Here is an 18,224-nt window from a genome sequence, read left to right as displayed (position 1 = left end):
ACCCTGAGCTCGAACTCGAGACCTTTAGTTAAGAGTGAATCAATCTCACCATTGCACTACAACCCATATTGGTATAACTATCCATTTGAAACTGTAACTAAGTTCTTGTATCATATTTAGATGTCATGTTTCGCTTTATTTGAGAACACTAACTCAATATTTTAATTTTTATACAAGTAAAACTTATGTATTAAAAATTATCCAAAAATTACTACAAGTTACAATTTTTTGGACGAAAAAAAAATACATTTTAATATATTTGTGTAAAAGTTGTGCATGTGATGAATGATATATCACTAATAAGTACCAATTGAATAAAAAGATCGTCTTGCTGGCCATACAGCTCTTTGCCCACTGAATAAAACAAATAAATGACAAAGCATAGTCCACTTGCATGATTGAAATGGATGAAAATTAAAAATATAATATATATATATATATATACGATATTTATATGTTTCATATACTAGTTGTATGGTTTTTAGCTTTTGTTTTTATTTAATTTTAGGACTTCTCGTTGAGATTCTCAATGTGAATAATTGTTTCCAGTACCTGTGAAAAACATATTTCCAAATAAATCAAAATTTCATATGTTAGTACTTTTCTTTAATCCGATTTAACTAGCTAGGAGGATGGAATAAATAAATTTATTCAAGATATAATAAATGTAGCAAACTTATAACTCTTAGTTTTATCGAATAAAGAAAAAAGAAATGAGTGCTCTCGGAATACAAATAATTCTTCTTTTTTATTACTCTTTTTAATAATAAGCGTATTTTTAGGGATTACACCTTTAGGGGTTGTTTGATAGCGTGTATTAAGAAAAATAATATATGTGTTAACCTTATATATTTACGTACTTTAATGAAGGTGTATTTGATGGATAATACCCATGATTTTTTTCCTTCCGGAAATTATAGTATTCCCTCCGGACTTCGTTCATTTTTATTTGTCCACTATATACTATTTTGAAATGTCCAATAATAGTTGTTCAGTTTATAAAATCAATGAATAATGTCTATTTTATCTTTGCTATTAAATAATGCTATTCATTTTTTTAATGTTTAGATGTCTTATATTTAATAAAAATGATTTGGTAAAATTACGTTTATCATTTACTACTTTTCAATCTTTTTCTCAAGTTAATAGTGAATCACTATTGTTGAACTGAGAGCGGTGGAATTTACATAGCAATTTCCTTGAATAACAAAGATTTCATTCATTGTTTGTGATTTAATTATACAATTGACTTTGGATCGGATGAATAATCGTAAGTTTTTAATCATTTTGTCAACCTACATACAATCACCTTAGATTCATCCCTAAATTACTTCAATAAAAAATAATATAAAACTCAACCAAGTATTATGGATAAAAATATGTATATGTGTGCACCTAGTAAATACTAAATCAAATTAAATATTATCGATCTTTTTCAATTTAACATCCCCTAAGCAAATCAATAAGTCAAAGAATACGTCAGCCTTTTATGTTAACTTTGATTTAATTTCGATTCGATTCGATTTGATCCTTTTGATATTTCTTATAACACCTTGGCCATCACTTCTGTCTCTAACTATATACTGGCTGAAAGTGAACATCAAAGAATAAGAACAAGTCTATTGCTAGTTGTAAAGAAAACTGTTGGAAAGTTCAATCAAGAAAACATTGAAAGATTGCAAGAACTCTTATAATAAAATGTTTTTGGCCACATATATGATTCTTAATTTATAAGTAATTATTAAAGTATATATATATGAGGAGTATTACGGTATAGTACGGATGGTACCATTTCTTGGGATGGGACATGTCATCATGTGATATGTTTTTTTATATATGAAGGTTTGGTGTTTGAATTATGACTACGGTGTTCGATATCAATATTATTGAGGTTCGATTAAATTTAAATTTGTATTGAAAATTTGAAGGATAAAATTGATCTCTAACAAAAACAACTTTGAACCTAGTAGAGTTGAAGTCAGAACTTCAAATTAAGAATGAAAGATTACTTATTGCTTCGCTACAAACTCTTATGTATTGAATAATGGCCTTTGGTTATGGGAAAAAGTCAGCCAAATAGCATATAGGTTTGTGAATTAATTAGGTACATGTGCCACATCACATGTCCTATGTCTTCTTTATTGTCTTTTAAACCCCATAATAACAACTTGGTCAAGAACTTCTTTATTTTCTTTTTTAGTAATTTAAGTTTGTGCCTTAATTTTTTGAAATATTTTATTTAAAATTTGCATTCGTTTTCAATCCTTTTCTTTTGTTGAAATTTCCTTCTTGCTCACCTAATTACTCAAAGAACAAAGTATATGAAAAAAGTAGTTGGAGAGGCTTGACGTGATCTCCATATCAATAATATTCCATCCGTCATATTTTATATGAGTTGATTAGTTTGATTCAGCACGGAATTTAAGAAAAAAAGAAAGATTTTTTAAACTTGTAGTCTAAAATAAGTGACAGGTATTGTGTAACTTTAAATCATTTTATTAAGGATAAAATATGTATTATAAAATTAAATTATTATTTAATATAGAAATATGTAATTCTCTTTTGGACTGACTAAAAAAAATAAGTCATAACAATTGAGACAGAGGGAGTACTATATAATCTATAAGTAATATGTTGAGTGTGCGTTGCATATTGTTTGAGAGAATAAGTTTTTGTTTCATTATATATGTTTAGATAATACTCGCCTCATGCGCTAGCTTTTAAACTTAGAGTCAAATTCGAAGCTTAGTTTCTTTTGTGGGGAAGAGGGAGGAGGTGTTAAGTGTCCCATTTGTTGGTCAAGGCAGGTTGTTGTCCCATTAATTATATGATTTTGAATAATCTTTATCTTATGAATTGTCTTTCGACGTTGAATTAGCTAGACCTAATATTATTATTTTCCACACAAATTATCTTATTTGGTGGAATGGAGGTAGTTATTTGATAGTGATTGGCTGATTGCCAACTTATTGACTCAGAATAATACTAAGCTCACATTTTGACCCTTGTGTCATTTTATGCGTCTTAATTTGATTGGACATTAAATTTAGGACATAATTTTGAATATTTTGATTTTTGTAAATTAAAAGAAATATGTATAAAGTACTAAATGTCATTAAATAAAATAATTTTAAATATGTCAATTGAATAATTGAAGTTTAAAGAGTTACTACTATATAAATGAAATATAATATTTGAAAATTGTTTGAAATTCAACTTCGAAAATTAAAAAATGAAAAAATTTCATGGCCAAATAGTATCCTCATCCCATTATCCTTTTTTACTAAGATTTAAAGATGTAATAATATTTAAATTTGTTTTTGTTTATTGGACTTGCGATACTAATTAATTGTATATATGTCTTAATTCAAATAAGTGCTAATAAAATGCTAGTTGGTGTCTGTCTAAATAAATCAAGAGTAATTATTAATTGTTGTTATCTCTACTGTACAATATATGGTGTAAGAAATAAAGACAAAGGCAAGGCCAAGTGAATGAGAATCAAAGAGAAAATCCAAATCTCATGTGAATTAGAATCTTTGATATGTAATTATTAATGCTAACTTTTTTCCAGTTGCTTTTTTGTGTTAATGCTAGGGTGACGACGCATATATTCCAATAATAATACAGAATCAATCTAGGACTTTTAACTCAAATTCGAGATTTGATTAATAGTGAAGCAGTGTCAAAAAAATTTATGAAAGGTGTTCAAATTTTGGATAGTAAATTTTTTTTTTTTTTATTATAGAAATTTGATCTTGTATGCCCTGTATACTTTTGCACCCAATACTCATCGAGTTGCGGCTCACTTTATGTTAAAATTGTGTGTGTGTTTTTTTTTTTAAATATCTTACATATTTTAACCAGTTCATAATAAAAAAAAAATATAGATTCACGGAATCAAACTTGGACACCGTGTAAGTTTTATGCCTATCCTTGCCATTACGCTAGGAGTCTCCATTGATTATAAGAGTTTTCAAAATACTACATATACTAATATAAAGTAAGATTTAACCCCTCTCAATATATATATAGTATAATCTTTCAATGAAAGATGTTTAGATAGACATCCTGACAATATCGTAACTCTGATCCTTAAGATAGAGGGATCTTAATCATCTAACCACTGATTAATCCTTTTGTCATTGTCTCATTGATCACATTATTGTATTTTTCATCTTTTGACTCTTCTTTGAAACTCCAATTATCATGTAAGCCCACAAAAGACTTTTCTTATATTCGTACCAAATAAAAGACTTTTTCTTATTAAGAAAAAAAAAGAAATCCTTAAATACCTAATACTTAGCCCATAATACATGGACATAAAAGACCTAACTTTACCATCATAGAAAGTACACCATATATTAGTTTTTCTTTTTGGAATTTTTAATTCTTGTGGATGAATTCTTTTGAAAATTTCAAAACAATAATTTTTTTGTTCCACTTGGTACCATATAAATAAACTTAAATAAAGACTATTTCTAGTGTGCCTAAACTCTTTACTTTCAATTAATTTTTCCCTTTGATGAGATGAACACTCCGTAATCAAGTTTAAAATTTTAACCACGTTTATAAACAACAATATTTAATTATTGCATATGCATATGAAATATCAAAATAATATTCGATAGTTAGGTAAACAAACAGTAAAAGAGAATGAATCATGACTATATATATAAAGTATAATTATGGACTTTTTGTGTCCTAATCTTGTTTTGGAGCTGATTAATTCAGATTCATGTAGAAAAATTCCATTTTAAGAGGTAAAGTACTTTTTACCAAAAATATCATATACACCGCCACACCGGTGTTTAAAATATAAATATTTAATTAAAAATAAAAGAATATTTATTATTCCACTATAATCTTTAGTGATATAATAATTATTATAACGAAGGACCTACTTGAATATCATAGAAAGTTCCATTCTCATATGATATAATATTTGATAGTTTATGTTCTATGATCATAAAATCGAAGTTAGGTTAACAAACTATTTTATTTGTATAGTTCCTTTGAAATCGAGAGCAAATACAAGAAGCAATGTTATTTTAAGCTCAGTGAAAGGGCAAAATGTTTAGATTTTTTTTTTTTATAATTTTCACAATAAAATATGGTGTTTAATCTTATAGGAAAAGTTTTTCAAACATTTGTCTTCATAACCGTTAAATTAGGCCAATGCATATTTTGTCCTTTCCATACATATATGGCTAGCAACTTTGAAGACTTATTCTAGGATTTGTTGTCACTAATATTGTGCCACATTATTTAAATTTTGCTTTTTTTTAATTATACAAAAAATCAGATCTGAATATTAAAAGCTTGATACAGACCTTAAATAAATAAAATATATCTCGTCACTACCAATCTAAGATACACCAAAAATATTGATGGCCTACTTTGAATAGGAAAGTTAAATACTTTTGTTTTTTGTTGATAATTATGTTTTCAGACTAGTTCATGTCAAAATATATCTCGTCACTACTCAATCCTAAACCCTAGTTCATGTCAAATATTCCATAAATTCTTGGGTATTTTTAAAGATCAAGATCTCGATATATTTCATAAAAGTCATGGAATATTCATATAGAGGTCAAATCTAAATCATCTCAGTTTGAGAAATACGCAACTAACAGCCCTCGAATCATGAATAAATATTATGAGAGGAACAAAATTGTTTCCACACTATTATCAATAAAACATTCATGTTTCTTCAGATTTTATTTGTGTGATTGATTTATTTTCCATATGTTTAAAATTTGTTACAAACAATGTGTATCTTAATTAATTTGATATAATACATGTAACCTCTCACGAGTATTATGTATAATGTACCATCGATGTAATACATGTAACCTCCAACCAATATTATGTACAATCACATATCCTCCAACATGACTCGATATTTTATTTTTTTAAATGAAACTTTTCAATGGAGGTGTTCTGAATTAATCGAATGCAAATATTGAGCATCGAGGGAAAAAAAATCCAAAATTGAAAGGTAATATATGACTGTAAAAGGAGCCAAAAAGTAAGTTTTATATAATGTACGGATATTAGACAAAGTAGAAAAGAAGAAAAGGGAAAGTAAAGATAAAAAGAAAAATGGAAAGTTTGAAGAAAAGAAAGCTGAATAAGGAGGAAAAGTAAAGGCATTGCTAAGCTTTTTGCATGCACCATGTTTAATCAATTTCTTTTTTTACGTTTATTAAAAAAATATAAAATATAATTTAAGCCATTCTTTTTTTAACTAATTTTAATTTGAAAATTAACCTATATATTATAATTATAAAGAAGTGTATCTTTAATGTCAAGAGTATTAATTAAAAATAATTATCAATTTTAGTCTTATTTTTAGGATGACAATTATTTTAAGCTAAAATGTTAGGTTGTTAAAAAATAAATCTTGCACCTCACTAATTAAGTATGTGATCCATGATATGCTTATTTATGAGAAAAATAATTAATCTTTTAGGAGAAAGAAAATTTTGGTATTTCCCCTAGCCTATAATAGTGGTCCAATATTGACTTGACAATTGGCACACATCTTAAAAAACAATATATAATAGGGGTAATATTACCCTTTAAATATATTAAATTTAATCTTTTGGGAAATGTATTAGATATTAAATACTAATATTTAATACAAGAGTAAAATGGACAAAAAATGATAAATTATCTCTTGATGTTTCAAGCTGAACAAGTACTGTTGAACAACTATTTTTAATATAGTATAGTGGACAAGTAAAGATGAATAGAGGGATTTGAACAAGTACGGTTGAACAACTATTTTTAATATAGTGGACACGAAAAGATGGATAGAGAGAGTATTTACATTTTCATTTATTGCCTCGTGAAGTATTGAGTGCATTAATATTAATCCTATATTTATATTAACCAACTTTAAAATCTTATTTACGGATGTACTTACGTTTTTCTATGAATCTACTTATTGAGAATGGCTTAATTAATGACATTTACTTTGAGAGAAACTTGTTAATAGTTGGATTTTTTGTTAATTATTTCATCCGTCTTAAATTATCTTTACGTATTTCTTCCCCCACATTTCTTAGGAAAACATTAACTAGAAATGCTTTTGATTATTTAGTTTTTATTTGTGTTTCAATATAAATTATATGTAATATTAAATATTTACTTTATTGAAAGGAATTAGTACTAATAATAAAATTTAAAAAGAATAATTAATTTTATCTTGAATGAACATTTAAAATAACAAAATACTAATTAAATACAATTATTTTTAATAAGGATGATAAATAACTTGAAATGCGGAGTAACAAATTATTCAAAAAGCTTGTACTTTCTCTGTTTCAAAATATTTGTTATAATTTAATTCCTTTGATCAATTTATTAAATTTTTTTTTTTATCATGTAAGAAACAATTCAACTTATAGTATTTTCAATATATTTTTTTGAATATCTAACTAAATCTTAAAATAAATCAATTTAATTTTAAAAAATTAATAATTAACTCTCAAAAGATAAAACGTGATAACTATTTTTGGAACGATGAGAGTAGCCCATAGCCAGCAGCATCATCAAGAGACAAAAGGAAAAGGAAAAAGGTCATGAAATGACAAAAAAATAATAGGGGTTGGAAAACAATCTTTAGAAAATGACATATAAAAAGTTTTTTTTTTTGGTAGAAACATATAAAAAGTTAAAACTACTTTCAAATTACCTACTATTCTTTCCAAAAAATATAAACGATTTGTTGATTATTCGGTGGACACCGCAAAAAGCTGTCCATTTATTTGATTTTTCTTATGTGAAAAGTTCCACTAAAAACAATTATTGTACCTTTTCAATTGAAAGAAAAATAAATAAATGGAATTGTTCAATGATTCGCTAATTATATATGGAGATATTATTTTCATATTTTAAATTTTGGTTTATAAGTGATGAATTGTTGATTGCCAAATGGCTAGTTTTTATTTTTGAAGTGATAATCACGTCCTAATTATTATTAGTATGTTTTGATGCCTTCAACTTTATTAATTAAGGATTATACAATCCCATGTGACTTTGTCAAAATTATAATTATGTTTAGTGGCCAAGATCATTGGATTTGTATTTCAATTATTGTTCTCAAACGTGGGTACATGAACATGACTAAACAAGCATTTTTTTTTAGCTATTTACCAACTTTATATTTATGTATATTTCAAGAAATCACAGTCAAATTTATGCAATTACGTTTAATTATACAAAAAATTTACGAGAAAAACAAAAACGTTTAAAACCTATAGTCTAAAATAGAATTCGTAATTACTTCTGGCTTAACAAACACCAAGTTTGTATGCATAAGAATTAGAGCATAGTTGAAATTGAATTATATTATTATTATTTACTTGAATTTGTCAGTATAAAAATGATTATATTATTAATTTAGCTGATGTAATAAACTATCACTATTTATTTGTAAGAAATAATAATTAAGAACAATATATGATCCTTCTGCCGTCTAACAAACAATAAAATTGCTTAGGAATGCACCAACAACAATTGTGGTAAAATAGTAAGTACTTATTTATCTTTAATAAAATGTCTCAAGTTCGAAGGCCCATCAATATGCACGGAGTCACCTTTATTAGGATGCGTTTTACTTTTAATGTGAGACTTTTCAATGCGAATTCAGATTTAATCGTATCCTGCGAATTCAGATTTAATCGTGCCCATAAATACTGGACAACCGGGTGGGAAAAAATAAATAAAAATTGCTTAGGAAGGTGAAAATAAATTGACTAGGTCTACTGGTTGAAGGAATGTGTCAACTTGCAGGCTTAAAGTATTTTTTTATTATATGCAAATAAATCAGTCCACAACAAAAAAATAAAAAATAACATAATGTTGAAGAGATCTAATAAAAAATATTATTAATATTATTAGTTAAATTACCTTTTTTGATTATTTTTTTCAAAAATATATTATAATTTGGATCAAAATTGACTGTGACCAGCTATGCGTCAAAGAAGTTTGTGTCGTACAACTAAGTAACGTGCATTAGGAAAGTTGACTGTCTTTTTATTAAAAAAAGAAAAGATTTTATTTTTGTAAACAAGAAGATATTTATTTGTTTTTCTTCTTATTCACAAATAAAATCACAAATTTTAATTAACTCAAAGATAAAAAAAAAAAAATAGAAGGAAAAAGACTACTAAAAGAAGTATGGTACTTGTTTGTGTGGGTGGGGGGGCACATGAGCATGTGCAGGCACACCCCTTATTAATATTATATACCGGACCATTTATCGGTTAAATTTTTTTTTATCAAAAAATTATATTATATATATATATATATATATTTTAATTTAAATATTTTTAACGAAATTTGTGACTTTATTGTTTTGCGCTACTCCAAATGGTCACTCACTAACTGAGACAACAGAATCTCTTTATGTAGAAAGAAACTGTGTTACTTTTTTTAGTAATGAAAAAATAAAAAGTAAAATAAAGCAAAGTTTATTTTAGTGAAAGAAAATAATGCAGTTAAAGTTAGAATTAAATATGAATAAAATTAAAATAGAAAGGAAAATATTTTTAAGAGTTAATTAAATTAACTTTTAAGGTTAAATTAAATTAATTTGATGTTTTAAAACTAAAACTAAAATATAAAAATTTATACGAAAAAGTACTATAAATTACAATTTTCTCATATCAATTTGATGAAAAACATTATATATTGATCAAATTTCGTATTATTTAACTTTCAAATTCAAAATGAAAATTACGATAATACTAGTCAAAGATCGTGTTTTAAAATATTGGTCAAATTTGCATTGTTTTAACTTTCAAACTTAAAATGAAAATTATCACAATATTAGTCAAAGATGTATGATTTGACTTTCGAAAAAAATAATATTGATCAAAATTAGTATTGTTTAGTTTTGGAGAAAAAAATTGTGACAAGTATTTCGAAACGGGTAGAGTACATAAGAGGGTATAAGCAGTGTTTGGAGCCTGTTATATATTAGTCCTCCACACTGTGTTTTGGATTTGGTAGGCGACTTACCAATCCTATTTCAGGACCCAAAAAAATCCTATCTTTCTTTGGTGGGCAGTTGTTGCTTCTCTTCCTACTCTTTTAACTCAGCTCAGTTATCTTGTCTTTCTTTGATGGGTGATTTTTTAGTACCTTATTGATATAATATAATAAAATTGTGTTAATCTTGAAATAGGAAGAGAGGAAATTGAGAAAGATGGGGGAGAAACCTGAGGTGTTAGATGCTGTATTAAAGGAGACTGTGGATTTGGTAATGGATCTGACTAAAAAGATCAAATTTTTGAACTTATATTTTGTTGGTTTTAATGGGTTTGTTTCCTTTTTTGTTGGTGTTGTAATTGCAGGAGAATATACCCATTGAAGAAGTTTTTGAAAATTTGAGATGTACCAAAGAGGGTCTTACTGGTACAGCTGCCCAAGAAAGGTTGGCAATTTTTGGGTACAACAAACTAGAGGAGAAGAAGGTGTGGTGATGATTACTCTTTTTTCTTTTTGTAGAATTGTTCCTTTTCTTGTTTTTTTGATTCCCCTGCTGGTCCACTTTGAACTGAATCTCTGTATATTCTCTCCCTTTTTTGATTTGGTACTTTGATGGGTTAGTTTTCTTTTTTTGTTGCTGAAATGTTTCCTCTTTTCTCCTTTTGTTTTCTTTGGATATCTTGTCTGTCTTTGTTTGGACTTTGAATGGACTCTTTTTATCTGAAAATTTGGTGTCTTTAGTTGAACTGGCTGAATTGATGGAGAATTTGATGTTTTAAGTTTTCGACTTAAAAGTTAAAGTGAACTGTTATCATTGTTGAATGTTACCGTTTGCTGTGTTATAGGAGAGCAAATTCTTGAAATTTCTGGGGTTTATGTGGAATCCTCTCTCATGGGTTATGGAAGCTGCTGCTATTATGGCAATTGCTCTTGCAAATGGAGGAGTAAGCTTTGACAATCTGATTTACCTTTAAATTTGATAACATGCTGGTTCTTTTGACTTAATTGAATATATGTTGAATTTTGTAGGGAAAGCCTCCGGATTGGCAAGATTTTGTGGGTATTATTACCTTGCTTGTGATTAACTCAACAATTAGTTTTATTGAGGAGAACAATGCTGGCAATGCAGCAGCTGCTCTCATGGCTCGTCTCGCTCCTAAAGCCAAGGTTCTAGATTCAGCAACCATAATCTGTTATTCAATTGCTATTAGACAGCATGTGAAAGTTGTTTAACTTTCATAATTTTGATGGGAAGTATGAGGTTGAGAAACTAATGGAAAGTCGTCTTGATTGTTTGCTCTTGTTGATATATGCAGGTTCTTCGAGATGGAAAATGGAATGAAGAAGATGCTGCTGTTCTTGTTCCTGGGGACATAATCAGTATTAAACTGGGAGATATTGTTCCTGCAGATGCTCGTCTTCTTGAAGGTGATCCGCTGAAAATTGACCAGGTGATTAAGTTTTTACCATTCGATAAGTGGTTGCTCTCTGCATTCAATATTTTGTTTAACTGTGGCACTGATATTATCTATTACTTGCAGTCTGCTTTGACTGGTGAATCTCTTCCTGTAACAAAAGGTCCTGGAGATGGTGTCTACTCTGGTTCCACCTGTAAGCAGGGAGAGATAGAAGCTGTCGTCATCGCCACTGGGGTTCATACCTTTTTTGGGAAGGCTGCACACCTTGTTGACAGTACAAACCAAGTGGGACACTTCCAAAAGGCGAGTTGAACTTGTATTGTCTTAATTGTTTTGAATATTAGTTGATAATCTCATTCTTCTGAATCTCACATTCTATGTTGTTGATGTCTCTATCAGGTTTTGACTGCTATTGGAAACTTCTGCATCTGTTCTATTGCAGTGGGGATGATAATAGAGATCATTGTGATGTACCCTATCCAACACCGCAAATATCGCCCTGGGATTGACAATCTTCTTGTCCTTCTCATTGGTGGAATTCCAATTGCCATGCCAACGGTTCTTTCAGTCACAATGGCAATTGGTTCTCATCGGCTCGCTCAGCAGGTTTGTTAGTTAGCATCATGATCTTAGGATATAGTGGTTCAGCATGTCTTCAATCGTGAGTTATCGTATTTCGGCAGTTCTGATAAGTGATTGCATATTTCAACATTTTAACTATTCAGGGTGCTATTACGAAAAGAATGACAGCTATTGAGGAGATGGCTGGTATGGACGTGCTTTGTAGTGACAAGACAGGGACCCTTACACTAAACAAGCTTACTGTTGACAAAAACCTTGTTGAGGTGAGAATAAGAGTTCAGTCTCATTCCTTATTCCTTATTCCACACAGACTCTGATTGTCTTTTGTTCGTTCCTGCTAAATTTTCAGGTTTTTGCCAAAGGTGTTGATGCAGATACTGTCGTTCTGATGGCAGCTCGAGCGTCTCGTACAGAGAACCAGGATGCCATTGATACTGCTATTGTTGGGATGTTGTCTGACCCGAAGGAGGTAACTTTAGAATTGCACGACTGTGTGATTAGTGCATCCATTTTAGCTATAGAACTGCATTAGGTACTAATGCTGCCATTAATGCAGGCTCGTGCTGGCATTCGTGAAATACACTTTCTTCCTTTCAATCCAACTGACAAGCGAACAGCACTTACTTATCTTGATGGTGAAGGAAAAATGCACAGGGTCAGCAAAGGGGCACCAGAGCAGGTATGACTGTAATCATCTAAGTAGTCCTTCTTTGCTTGCTTTTACTTTCCATGATTGCATTTTCTAACCAATCCCTGCAATGTGGATTAGATCCTAAATCTTGCACACAACAAGTCAGACATAGAACGTAGAGTTCATGCAGTGATTGATAAGTTTGCTGAGAGGGGCTTGCGCTCACTTGGTGTGGCATACCAGGTATTTTGCTTTCCTTTTATTTTCTGTGGAACTCATCATGTCACATATAAATTGAATGAATCAATTATCTTGCAGCTTAAGCATATAACCTAATACTATTATAGTGGAGAGGAGGGATTAAGTATTTCTGTCTCCAAGTTCAATCATTGTGTCAAAAAAATAGAGGCTTTATTTTGCTTAATCACATACACCCTAACTTTCCATGCAGGAAGTTCCAGAGGGAAGGAAGGAGAGTTCCGGAGGACCATGGCAATTCATTGGTCTCCTGCCTTTGTTTGATCCTCCAAGACATGACAGTGCTGAGACTATAAGGAGGGCTTTGAATCTTGGAGTGAATGTTAAAATGATCACAGGTATTTCTAATTTTTTATTTTTTATGATCAATGTATTGAAATATTGTTGGCAAATAGACTGCATGCTATATTGGCAACTTGGTAGTAATGGCTACCCAACCCCTTGATAAAAGGAAGAGAGGAAGGAAAAATGTATCCACTGAATAGAGGTTTCCAAAATTATCACCAACTTGAGATGGTAATGCAGTCTGCTACTAATTCTTTGTACTCTGAGCTTGCTGGCTGTTGCATCAAAGACTACTTTTGATTCGTTCCAAATTCTTAATGGGGCTGTTCCTTTTTGTTTTATTATTTTTGGTGAGGACAATATGATAGTTGGACTGGATTATGGTTCATTTTAGAGGCACCTCCCCGGTCTTATTGGCTTGAGAGTGATGTCTATGCCCGTCGCTTGGCATTTCATTCATTGTGTTGATAAGGATTTCAAGTTTTCACAATTGAATTTTAAAGACTATTACTTTGTGTCTGCCAACTTGTGTTTTACCAAGATATTTCTTTTTGCTGTAAAAAGCTCAGACGTAATTTGGACGTGTGTCATCTTACTGGTCGTGCGTTTTTTGCTACATCGAAGTTTTGACATGTTTATGTGCCTGTTCTTTTGGCAGGGGATCAACTGGCTATAGGAAAAGAAACAGGGCGTCGTCTGGGAATGGGAACCAACATGTATCCTTCGTCTGCTCTGTTGGGGCAGACTAAGGATGAATCAATTGCTTCTTTACCAATTGATGAACTGATAGAAAAGGCTGATGGTTTTGCTGGAGTATTCCCTGGTATATATCTCTCTCAGAAAATTCTTTTACTTCTCTAGTTTTGGGTATTCAATAGGGTACTTGTTTATTGGAATGTTCGTCTTTACTGATACCTTGTCTTGCTCATTGCCATAGAGCACAAATATGAGATAGTAAAACGATTGCAAGCTAGGAAGCATATCTGTGGAATGACTGGAGATGGAGTCAATGACGCTCCTGCTTTAAAGAAGGCTGATATTGGGATAGCTGTTGATGATGCCACTGATGCTGCTCGTAGTGCTTCTGACATTGTTCTTACCGAACCTGGTCTCAGTGTCATCATTAGTGCTGTTCTGACTAGTCGAGCAATCTTTCAAAGGATGAAAAACTACACGGTATATATTTGTCTTGTTGGTTCTACTAGAGGCGTATATTTAGATCCTTATACATCCTAATTTTTTGGTATATCTTAGCATCTGCTATTTTGAGGGTAGTGCATTCCTGAATGAGCTTAATGCACTTACAATCTGTCTCTGATGTACGATATCGATAATTTATCTGTCTTTTTTTTTTTTGCATCGGCAGATATATGCTGTTTCCATCACAATCCGTATTGTGGTATGTTTTTCGGCTGCTGCTTCTTTTCTCTTTAATTTTTATGATTCTTAAATGATATTTTGACATTCTTCTTCTATTTATGTTACAGCTTGGTTTTATGCTTCTGGCCCTTATCTGGAAGTTTGACTTTCCACCTTTCATGGTGCTTATCATTGCAATCCTCAATGATGGTTGGTCCTTTTCACTAATAGTAACATAGACAATGTTTAGTTTAAACATTCCGTCATTTTAAAAGACCCCTAATTGTCTTTTAAGATAAAATTTGAGAGTATTGAAATGAAACATGCTTGTATTATTATACAAAATTAAAATAAAAAAGGGCTAGAAGTTCTCTATATTTTCTAATGGCTTATAAATCTCTGACATGAATAAAAGATCATAGAGAGTATAGGACCTAAACTAGACGTACTAACATGTGAAACACTTAAACAATTAATTATTACCCCCATCCGGTTCAAAATACTTCTCTTGCCTTACAAATTTGGTCCAAAATAAGTGTCATTTAAGAAAGCAAGAGATTAATTATTTTTCAAATTTACTCTTGCTGTAAGTTACCTTTTCAAAAAAAAAAAAAAAAAAAAAATTTACTCTTGCTGTAATAAATGATCCCTACATCTTTCTAAACGTCTTTCTATGCTTATTTACATTTACTAGGTAAGAGAAAGGGTAATTTAGTCAATAACTCTTATAATTAATGATATTAACTACTTCCTCTGTTTACTTTTATTTATCCACTCTTCCATAAGTAGTTTTTCACTTTTACTTATCACTTTTAACATATTAAGAGACACATTTATTCTTCTCTTATTTTACCTTCAACATTAATTATTTATTTCCCCAATTTACCTAAGACTATACATCAAGTAATATTTGTACTGTGGTAATATAATCTTATTAATTATCTTAAGGTCATGCAAAGTGCAAAATGGACAAGTAAAGTGAACAGAGGGAGTAGTTTTCTTAATGGGTGTACCAAAATCTGAAAAAGATATTTCTGTTGATTGATAAAATAGTGGCAAAATTAGAGGATGCAGTATGTTTGTCATTATTGCTATATCAAAACATAAGGTAGATTGATAAAAAATGTTATCAGGAGCTGTTATCATGCCTTTCAAGTTCCATGTGTAGGACCTTAAGGTTTAATAACCTTTTTCTGTGACTATGTGATAGTAATTTATTATTGTTGGGAATAACACCTGCATTCATGTGGTATAAGAAAAGTAGAGAACCTACAAAAGAAAAAAATGATTTTCTACAAAAGACATCAAATCTTCAATTCAAATCGGAACCCCATGAATGCACCAAAGAGAAATAGGAATAAGAGGCTACTCCTCAAATGTACAAAATCATTTTTCATTTCATCAAAAGCTCTGCTATAAAGTTTAGTATGATCTGCCACTGCAGTGTTTAGACAGTTCTCTTGCTGTTCCAGTGTCTTTTCTACGTCTCACTTCTAATGTTATAATCTCAGGTACCATTATGACAATATCAAAGGATAGGGTCAAACCATCTCCTCTGCCTGATAGTTGGAAGCTGGCTGAGATTTTCACTACTGGGGTTGTTCTTGGTGGCTACTTGGCAATGATGACAGTCATTTTCTTTTGGGCAGCATATGAGACAGATTTCTTCCCGGTGAGCATAGGACAAAAAGATACAGGGAGTTTGAGATGTAGCTGTTATGTATTATATAATAAGAACTAATGAAAGAATGTTTGGCCGCAGACTGGTCATCTTTTATCTATGAAAAATGATGGAGGATTTTCACAGCAGAACTTTGATAATAGTGTTGTTATGATGACTAACTGTATATTAAACTAAATGATTGTTGACTTTGATGTTTGGATTGTTTAGATGTTGAACTTGTGCTAATTATGAACTGTTCTTAGTTTGTAATCTCACTCAGTTTGGTGATTTTCCAGCGTGTATTTGGGGTATCAACACTTCAGAGGACAGCAACTGATGACTTCAGGAAACTTGCATCAGCAATTTACCTTCAAGTGAGCACTATCAGTCAGGCCCTGATATTTGTCACAAGATCTCGAAGTTGGTCGTTTGTTGAGCGTCCTGGTTTGTTGCTTGTGGTTGCTTTTCTGATTGCTCAACTGGTAAGCCATTTTCTCATTCATTCTGGTAAACTTTCCGCAGCTTCATCAATCTATAATGTTTGGTTGCTAATTTTTAAACAGGTTGCCACCTTGATTGCTGTTTATGCAAGTTGGAGCTTTGCTGCAATCGAAGGAATTGGCTGGGGTTGGGCAGGAGTGATCTGGCTCTACAATTTAGTATTCTACTTCCCGCTTGATATCATCAAGTTCTTAATCAGATATGCTCTCAGTGGAAGGGCCTGGGATCTTGTTCTTGAGCAAAGGGTATGTTATGCAGTATAGATATACATATATGATATATATTCATTCTCATGCTATTTTCATCCAACGGTATGTGACGTTTTTTCATTGTATTACAGATTGCTTTCACCAGGAAGAAGGATTTCGGAAAAGAACAACGTGAGCTTCAATGGGCCCACGCACAGAGGACCCTTCATGGGCTGCAAGTTCCTGACACCAAATTGTTTAGTGAATCTACCAATTTCAATGAGCTTAATCAGTTAGCTGAGGAAGCAAAGAGGAGAGCTGAAATCGCTAGGTAAAGATTGTCATTTTGAATTTTTTTTTTTTTTTTGACAACATAAGCATAGTGGATTCCGCTTATGTTTCTAGTTGAATGTGAAGTTGAACTTGCATTTGTGGGCATTTCACGCTTCTCCCTTCATTCATATGGCCATGCTGCAACATCACATATCCATTGCTTGCTTCACTTTATCTTTACTCTTAAGTTTTCTTCTGCTAAACACATGTTGAGTTTTCGTGACTTCTTGGAAATTGAACGCTACATTTTTCATTGCAGGCAACGTGAGCTGCACACACTTAAAGGTCACGTGGAATCAGTGGTGAAGTTGAAGGGTCTTGACATAGAGACAATTCAGCAATCATACACTGTTTGATGGGAGAGCAAGTTTGACTAGTGCTACTTAACCGGTGAGTGGGTGATAGAATGAAGACATAATGAGTGTGTGAGTTACCTCTGGAGCGACAAGTTCATAGTAGTAACGTCTTCAGCGTTTAAAAGTGCCTTATATATTTTATACATTTTTTTGCTTTGAATTCTTGGTTTATCTTTTCCTGCTTTCATGTCTTGACTGCATTATATATGTTACAATTGACCAAGAATGAATATTAAGCTATAACAGCATTCATTATCTATAAGGATTTTATTTCATGGTTTAGCAGCATCTGATTTTTTTACTGCTTCTCTCTATTCATTGATTAAAGAAGTTGGGTTTTTTGCTCTGGTGTATGATGGTGTCTTCTCACTATATTTGAGGGAATTTCTTTAACCTGCTGTTGAGTGGATTAGTTTAATTTTTTTGGTTTCCCACTCAATGTCATTACCCATTTTAGGGCTCGACTAAACTAGATTGGTGCTGGGAAGTTCCACATTGAGGGTAAAACGTTGTATTATATATTGGGCTAACATGCTATTAGGTCTATGTATTAGTACCCTTTTAGTCTACCAACAGTTTTATGCATGGAAATTAAATCAGTAGCTATTAATTATGTTTTTCTGTTTTCTCTGTAATAGGTCCTCTGTA

General features: G+C 30.9%; 1 protein-coding gene across 2 annotated transcripts; it reads left to right on the top strand.

Annotated features, from left to right (window-relative positions):
• The first annotated feature begins 9,972 nt into the window (after positions 1 to 9,972).
• On the top strand, positions 9,973 to 17,864 carry PHA1 (plasma membrane ATPase 1-like). Of its 2 annotated transcripts, XM_006354739.2 has the most exons (22): positions 9,973 to 10,073; positions 10,199 to 10,273; positions 10,368 to 10,487; positions 10,848 to 10,946; positions 11,032 to 11,169; positions 11,319 to 11,453; positions 11,544 to 11,723; positions 11,820 to 12,026; positions 12,146 to 12,265; positions 12,352 to 12,471; positions 12,559 to 12,681; positions 12,772 to 12,876; positions 13,085 to 13,229; positions 13,835 to 13,999; positions 14,114 to 14,352; positions 14,543 to 14,575; positions 14,664 to 14,745; positions 16,047 to 16,207; positions 16,495 to 16,680; positions 16,762 to 16,944; positions 17,040 to 17,218; positions 17,480 to 17,864. In XM_006354739.2, the coding sequence occupies exons 2-22, from the start codon at positions 10,220 to 10,222 to the stop codon at positions 17,574 to 17,576; spliced, it is 2,871 nt and encodes a 956-aa protein (XP_006354801.1). In that variant the 5' UTR covers positions 9,973 to 10,073; positions 10,199 to 10,219; the 3' UTR covers positions 17,577 to 17,864.
• The last annotated feature ends 360 nt before the right edge of the window (positions 17,865 to 18,224 follow it).

Source organism: Solanum tuberosum, unplaced genomic scaffold (assembly GCF_000226075.1).
Source record: "Solanum tuberosum cultivar DM 1-3 516 R44 unplaced genomic scaffold, SolTub_3.0 scf00180, whole genome shotgun sequence".
Taxonomy (NCBI): Eukaryota; Viridiplantae; Streptophyta; class Magnoliopsida; order Solanales; family Solanaceae; genus Solanum; species Solanum tuberosum.
This window is presented reverse-complemented; position numbering and strand designations above follow the sequence as displayed.